Source organism: Chenopodium album, chromosome 1 (assembly GCF_948465745.1).
Source record: "Chenopodium album chromosome 1, dcCheAlbu1.1, whole genome shotgun sequence".
In the NCBI taxonomy this organism is placed as follows: domain Eukaryota; kingdom Viridiplantae; phylum Streptophyta; class Magnoliopsida; order Caryophyllales; family Amaranthaceae; genus Chenopodium; species Chenopodium album.
Genome location: NC_137834.1, coordinates 56941189 through 56949397, shown reverse-complemented (window position 1 = coordinate 56949397; position 8209 = coordinate 56941189). Strand labels below are relative to the sequence as shown.

The 8209-nt window shown below is 33.7% G+C and overlaps 1 protein-coding gene and 1 long non-coding RNA gene across 2 annotated transcripts; one reads left to right on the top strand and one right to left on the bottom strand.

Annotated features, from left to right (window-relative positions):
* The first annotated feature begins 2283 nt into the window (after positions 1–2283).
* Positions 2284–4348, top strand: LOC145588937 (pentatricopeptide repeat-containing protein At1g77360, mitochondrial-like). Its single transcript, XM_081645540.1, has one exon. The coding sequence runs from the start codon at positions 2372–2374 to the stop codon at positions 4028–4030; it is 1659 nt and encodes a 552-aa protein (XP_081501666.1). The 5' UTR covers positions 2284–2371; the 3' UTR covers positions 4031–4348.
* Positions 4349–6191: 1843 nt separating this feature from the next.
* Positions 6192–7952, bottom strand: LOC145588888 (uncharacterized). The gene is made up of 3 exons (XR_014101623.1): positions 7730–7952; positions 7127–7509; positions 6192–6259 (listed from the first exon to the last, which is right to left on the bottom strand). It is a non-coding gene; the product is annotated as an uncharacterized LOC145588888 (long non-coding RNA).
* Between the last annotated feature and the right edge of the window lie 257 nt (positions 7953–8209).

Sequence of the window (8209 nt, the reverse complement as noted above, 5' to 3'; positions counted from 1 at the left end):
TTTTCGACTCGACTTCCGACGCTCGTTTTCGACGCTCTAAGCTCGAATTTCCGACGTCTAAATAAATATTACTCGGTCGACTCATTAATTCCTTCCGAATTAATTCGTCGTTTCGGTTTGTTGAATGCTTTGGTGTGACCCGAAGGGTTCAGTCAAGATTAAGCTGTAATATTAATTATTCATTAATATTACTGATCGGAAGCGGCCTCCACCCAGGCATTCCGATCACTTGACCTCACTTAATATATTAGCTTTCTAATAATTCTGAACCCACTAACGGAATAGTACACTTGTTCGAAGGACACCATTCCTTTCAGGAGTAAATTAGTACTACCTCCGTTACAGAGTTAAGTATAATGTTGGGTACTAACATTTTCATTTTTTCACCTTTTGGGTATTCCCACTTTTAAAAATCACCTTTTGGGACCTCTAGTTAGGTTTCCGGCCAATTAACTCAACATAAACTCACCTGAGCAAAAGTGAGTCCCCTCTTTTAGTTTTTAGGCAAAAAAAGTTAGTCCCCTCCTTGGAAAACGTTAGAAATAAGTGAGTACCTTCATCAATTTAAGCATACATATCCAAAGGCATATAAATATATTCCAAATATTTTTAACGAAAAATAAATAAATTCCCAAAAATTGAAGGTGTGTGCTGCAAATATTCAACTAGTCGTTGAAATTAAAAAAAAAAAAAACAAAAACAAAAAATTCATAAAAGCAACATAAGCAACAGCAGGAAGCCATCAACAAGCCTTCATTCCTTCAAATTTGTTCTCCGCACTCTGTTTTCAACTAAACCCTAACCACAACTCATAATAAAGATTAAGGACAACCAACTGAAACAATCAACATACACATAACCTAAATGTATACAACTACCAACACATCCAGCATCTAAATTCAACCAACAAAAAAAACCCTAAACCCTATTTCAACCCAGATCAAAATACAAACATTTTCGAAGAAAAAACAAACTTGCACAGTAATGGAGTATGTTGCTTACCTCAGTATTCTTGCGAAATTGTTGCACAATTACCAGATTTGGGAGCCACCAAAGATGAAGAATATTCAAAAGAAGAAGAGAAAATTTGCAGAGCAGGGAGAAAAAAATGGCGCCTAAATGAACTAAATACCCAGTACATGACGTTTGGTTTTTGTTTTTGTTTTTCTTTTTTTTTTTTAAATTTCAGAAATATGAAAGGTTTTATTTTGGACTACTTGTTTACGTAACTTGCAGCAGAATTTCCCTCTTCCCCGTGGACATGTGTACGTCCCCTAGAAGCCCCCATCCAATCATGGTCAGGTGCAATTAATAAGGTACTGACATTAAAAAAAAAAAAAAAAAAAAACCTAGCCTCCTCTCTCTCTTCTCTCCTAAACTCTAGTCTTAATTGTTAATTTTGAAGGGGCTTCCATCGGATTTCACCGGTGGAAAGCCCCAATCTTTATTTTCTTTTAAGCTTTTTGTTTCTAAGGTTACAATAATAATATCTCCCTCGAAAGAAAGGGTCTATTTCCTTCGAAAGACAAGGTTTTTTCGATCTCCTTCGAAAGACAAGGTTTTTCGGACTCCTTCGAAAGACAAGGTTTTATTTGGGTTTAATTTGGTCTCCGGTTGTGCGGGGCTACGATTGATTATGGCTCGAATTCGGGTTACGGAATCAGCACAAGAATTAACTTTCTCACAAAATTGCGAAGTGACGATGGATCCACTCAAAAAGTTGTATGAGACAACGAATCGAGAATGTGCCGAATTGTTATATTTATGTATTTGGATTCTTAGCCCTTCCCCGATTAATTCTTGTTTGATTCTGATAAATTCGTTTTCATTATCGTTAATTGTCAATTGTAGATGCCGTATGACTTTATTTAATGAAATTTAATGTTCTTTAGGACTTCTTTCAAAAATAAGGTACTAACATTTTTTGGGGAATTTTAATAGAATAAATTCTTTAACCCAAGGTACTAACTTATTTAACCCAAGGTACTCACTTTATCACCGGATTGTACACTTGAGTACCCAAACGGTGAAAAAAAAGTGGGAGTACCTAAAAGGTGAAAAATTATGAATGTTAGTACCCAAATTTGTATCCGTTACATAATATTTGCAATGATTAGACAATTTTTGTCAAATTATTGCAATAATATGTAACGGAGGTAGTACTACGTATATTTTTGTAAATCATCCTCAAGTTTAGCCGTTAACTTTCCAGTAAGGCAGTAACTATACATTCATACTCAACCCAGAATACATATTTACTCTACATAAAAATCGGAACTTTGGTTTCCCTAAAAATAAAACCAAATTTGCAGCCTTATTTTTACGCAAACCCAGTCTTTTCTAGTAAAATTTTAACAAATTCGCCATAATAATGGCTTTCTCTCGCATCTTATCCCGCCATTTAGCAACATTCACAAAGCTCATTTCTTCATCACCCCAGTTTTCAAATCTCACTACTACTCCCCTTAAAAACCCAGTTTTTTCATCTTTGTTTGCACCCATTCATCCAATTCTTCTGATAAATGCAAATTCAGTGTTATTTTACAGTTCAATTCATGGGTCTTCAACGAATACCCCAGTTATACCTAAAGCGAAAGCAGAGGAAGAAAACAAGCCAACACAATTAACCCCTCAAATTATCATAGATTCTGAGAAAATTTGCAAAAAGTTGTTGAATATACCAAAAGATTCTACCATTGAATCTACATTAGAAAATTGTGGGGTTGAAGAAATGACACCCATTTTAGTTTTAGAGGTTTTGAAGAAGCTAAGTAATGCAGGTGTTCTTGCTTTAGGGTTTTTCAAGTGGGCAGAAAAGCAAAAGGGATTTAAACATACAAATGATTGTTATAATGCTTTGATTGATTCATTGGGTAAAGTTAAACAGTTTAGCATGATTTGGAGTTTGGTTGAATCTATGAAAAGCAAAGGGATTTTAACAAAATATACATTTAATCTAATTATTAGAAGATATGCTAGGGCAAGAAGGGTTGAGTATGCTGTTAGTACTTTTGAGAAGATGGAAAAGTATGGAATGACGATTGATTCGTCGGATTTCAATAAATTTCTCGATACATTGTGTAAATCTAGACAAGTTAAGGATGCACACAAAGTGTTCGATGAAATGAAAAAGAGAAGGTTTACGCCGGATAAGAAATCCTATTCAATATTGTTGGAAGGTTGGGGTCAACAGCAGAATTTTCTGAAATTAGATGAAGTTTATAGAGAAATGAAAGAGGAAGGGTTTGAGCTTGATGTTGTGGCATATGGAATTATTATGAACGCGTATTGCAAAGCGAGGAAAGTGAGTCTAGCAGTGGAGAAGCTTCAAGAGATGGAAGCAAAGGGTATTGAGCCTAGTGGGCATATCTATTGTATTTTGATCAATGGGTTAGGGTCGGATGGGAGACTCGGTGAAGCTTTGAAGATGTTTGAGATGTCGAAAGCTAATGGTGTTGCTCAAGCACCCACTTATAATGCTGTGGTTTGCTCATATTGTTGGTCATTGAGATTTGATGAAGCATTTCGAATGGTTGATGAAATGAGGAGATGTAAGGTTGGTTTAGATTCTAGAACATATGACATAATTATTCATCACTTAGTGAAGGCTGGAAAACACAAGGAGGCATATTCCGTCTTCCTAAAGATGAGCAATGATCAAGGTTGTGATCCTACAACATGCACGTATGGTATTATAATGAGAATGTTCTGCAGCAAAGGTGAACTAGATAAGGCAGTGAAGATTTGGAATGAGATGAAGGCTAAGGGGGTTATTCCGGCAATGCATATGTTTGCTACAATGATTAGCAGCTTCCGGCAAGCAAATAAACTGGAAGACGCGTGCAAGTATTTTGATGAAATGATGGATCTCGGCATTAGGCCTCCTGCTATTGTTTACAGCAAACTCAAACAGGCTCTGCTTGATGAGGGAAAGAAAGATACTGCTCAAAGTTTGACTCTGAAGTTTAATGCATTAAGATTCGCTCCTAATCCTATGAAAAGACAGCCTAAACCTAAATCGGCTAAATGATTACAATCCAATTCAGAATTATGAAGAATCAGTTCATCTGCCTCATAGTTCGGGATGCAATCCAAGTCAGCCTTACTCAACTTAATCAGTGCTCCATGCTTTTTCAATTTTCAGGTCTTAAACCTTACTTCTTGGTGACTTACTGTATCGATCAAGCTTTTTTGTTTTGTCCTTAATCTGTGATGGAAATATATTTAAAATAGGATGATGTATCCTTCAATTCTGGTGTCCATTGTCTGTTGCCTAACCACTGTTTGTAAAGACTGATTCGGGTTTTGGTAATTCATAGGATTAACTTTAAACTTTCTGGTTACATGATCCATTTAATGCCTACTAAAACAAAGTTACAATTTTATTACAAACCAAAAAGTGTTGGTTCCTAATTTTTTATTAGCAGCTTCAGCTAATCATAATAACCGGAATTACTAATACAAATTACTTAACTAACATGATCCATAATAACTAATAAGAATACTCAGTTGCAAACACCATGCTTAATTTTTCTCTGGTCCTTTTCCATAAATGCCCTTGAACCATTCTCTAACTTTAAGCATGCCATACCCATTTCCTTCACAGTACAAGACCAGTTTTGCAAATCCAGCAATTAAAAAGCCTCCTGCAGCAACTTTGCAGTAAACAACCGGCTTTTCAATAGTATATCACATTGGTTTGGGTTGATTTTTGGATTTTCAAGCATGTATTTTATGGGTTTGCCATTTCCTGCCACAAACAGAGATTAAATTTTAGTAAAAGATTTAGATGAATATATGATTAGTGCATGTAGGATTATTAGCCAAACGAAACAAGGAGTAGAAACGCTTTCAGTGATTTTCAACCAAATTTCAAAGTACTACCTCTTCCGAACTTTCTGTCAATGTGACAAGCAATTTTGGATGGAGGGAGTAGTAATTTAGCAATGAAAGAAGAAAGCACATACGGAGAATTGCATAGAAACAAAGTAGCGAAGATTGAGGAAGAAATTGGATATTTAGAAGACCTAAAATCAGAATTGCAGATGATGAATGTATGAATGATGATGTAAAAGCCTAATTGAAATAGAGGATTTGGAACTGAAGGGTTAGTAATCCTGTATATATAGAAGACGGTAAAAGAAGATAAAATACAAATTTAGAATTACATATTTCTTGTGCAAAAAGGCAGCAGTCCCTTGCATGAAAAGAAATATACAGCTTCCAGAATGCAAACAGATTTGGAATGAGATGAAGGACAAGAGGGTTATTCCAGGAGTTCATCTGTCTGCTAAATTGATTAACAGCTTCAAGCAAGCAGATAGGTTGAAAGACGTGTGCACGAATCCTGAAAAAATAATGGAGCTAAGTCTAGCATTAGGCCTCCTGCTTCGATTTTCAGCTATCTCAAACAGGCTCTGCTTGACAAAGAAAGAAAGATAATGCGGTACATTTGGTTCAGAAGCTTGGTTCATTAAGATTGTGACAACATGAATACTGATCACTGAATGAAATTCCTTCGGATTGAGCAGAAACACATAATCTGTTTATAGCTTTCAAGTCAATACAATTAAGCCATTTACATTGTCTGGTACTAGCTTAGTGAATTAATCTAGTTCTTTTTCACAATAGAAAAGCTACATAAATATCAAAAAGAGAAACAACTCATCTGTTAACTCTGCCTTATTGGTTAGGCTATCTTCCTTGAACATTGCTGTAAAAGATTAGAGTTGATCATATATTGAATTCTGGTGTTCATTTATGTTGCCTAACCAATGTTTGCCAAGACTGATTCGTCGTTTAATAAAACAGTCAAGTGTTTGTTTCCAGGGAATCGTATGAAACTTCAATATCATCTTATAGTAATTAAAAGACTACTAAAACATGAGAAACTGGAGTGGAAAATCATACTCCAGTAGGCGTTCTTATGCTTAAGAATCGAGTCAAGAATCCAATTCTCCAGTAGCATAGAGGGAGGGTGATGAACGATAACCGGAAATTAGTACATTAACCTTGGTTGCTGTTTTCTTTCGAGGATGCATTTTGGGACAATTGAAACTACAAAAAATAGCAGTGATCAAATATTTAAGAACAGCAGGAGTACTAAATTTTACATAAGATACTGTAATGTAATTTATGAATTAAATTGCATATTTTTAGCGCGAATAAAAAACCTTTAGACAAACATAATCAAGCAAGCAATATCAAAAGCTTTAAACTAAATGTATCTAATTGACTGGTTACATCATAATCCCAATGCCTAGTATATTAAGACTAGAATAGACCCGGTCTACAATAACTTATTGTAGACCCAACCTTCTAGTGTACCATACGAATGTGATTATATCATACGAAATGTGATTACTGGTATATTATTACAAAAGTGATTACGTCATCTTGAAACAATTATGTAAATGTATCACTCAAAAAGTGAATTTATCATTATAAAAAGTACAAATTCTTAAATGAACCTGGTTCACACTAATTTATTGTGGACCACTAATATTAGAGAAACTATGATTGTTTTATTAATAAAAAAAAAAAGTCATTATAATTAAAATAAGGTCACTATGTTGAAATAAAAGTTATTTTGGTAATATATAAGTTATAAGAGATTAATTTTTTTTAATGAAATATATTATATACTGGTCAATATGAAAAATAAAGGTCATTATGTTAAAATTAGGGTTATAACGTTGTATTCAAGTTCACAATAATATTAAATGTTATACAAGTTTTAATAAAGGTTACTATGTAAAAAATAAGGTTACTATGTTAAAAATAAGGGTCCCTATGTTCAATATAACGTCAGTTGCGTGTGTATAAATATCGGGTCTACAATAATATTATTGTGGACCAGGTCCACGCAAGTCTTTTTGTATAAAAAGTATCAAATAGTAAATTACATCATTCAAAAGATGATTTTTAAATTTTATCATCCTAAAGATAATTATATAATCTCATTAAATGATTTAATATGAGATCAAAATATGACTCACAAAAAGATAATTATATCATCCAGAAAAATGATTATATCATCCAGAATGTGATTATATTATTTGAAAGTGTCAAATTTTGGGTCTACAATAATTTATTGTAGATCGGGTCCATACAAGACCAATTGTGCCTAGTAAGGCAGAGTCCAATTTTATCACCCAACTAAAAATGTTAAATTACCTAATTAGATTTTCAACTGAATATATAATTGTAATAAACTTAAAATCACAAAAACTAATTAACATAATCCATAATAAGAACACTTGAATGCTTATAAGTCCTTAGTTATTCTCTGATCCTTTTCCGCGAATATTTTTGAACCATTCTCTAACTTGAAACATGCCATTGCCACTGCCTTCACGGAAAGAAGCTAGTTTTGCAAATCCAGCAACAACTAAACCTCCAGCAGCAACTTTGCAGTAGCTAAACAACCGGCTTTTCAGCAACATATCAAACCGGTTCGGGTTGATTTTCGGATTCTCAAGCATATACTTCAGTGGGTTCACCATTTTCCTGTCACAAAATAAATTAAACTTGAGCACAGAATGAACTTAGAAGAATTTTCTAATCAAAATTTTATGTAGTATTAGTAAAATATTACATTCCTACGGACTTTGGTTGCATTGTCACGTTAATTACCGGTTGCCTATTCAAATAACACTATCAACGTGACAATAAATTTCGGACTAATAAGAATAGTAGGAGTAATTAAAATAAACTATAATTACATTACCTGAACTTCTAGAATTAGTACCACTAAACACTTATGTATGATGATTTAAGAGATAGAGGAGATGGAATTGAAGGGTCAGTAAATCTGTTTTTATAGGGGATGGTAAAAAAAGATAAAAATAAGTTTAGTGAGAATTCTTGTGAAAAAAGACAATAGTATCTTGCTTGAAAAGAAATTGCAAGATACCTTTTTCCCCAAGCCAATTTTTTGAGTCCATCTAACCGCAACCAACTTCATACACATAACATGCATGAACTTATATACTTTAGAAGGAATTTTTTTATTTTATTTTATTATTATTTTTTAAAAAATTGTACAAGCTCATTCTCTTCGTATAACACTGATAAGTGATAACAAATACTCTCTCTCTTCCTAATTGTTTGCTCCACTTTCCTTTTTAAGATGTCCCCAAAAGATTGCCCCATACTACTTTTGGCATGTTTTCCCACTTGCACTCTCTCTATCTCTCTCCTCATTGAT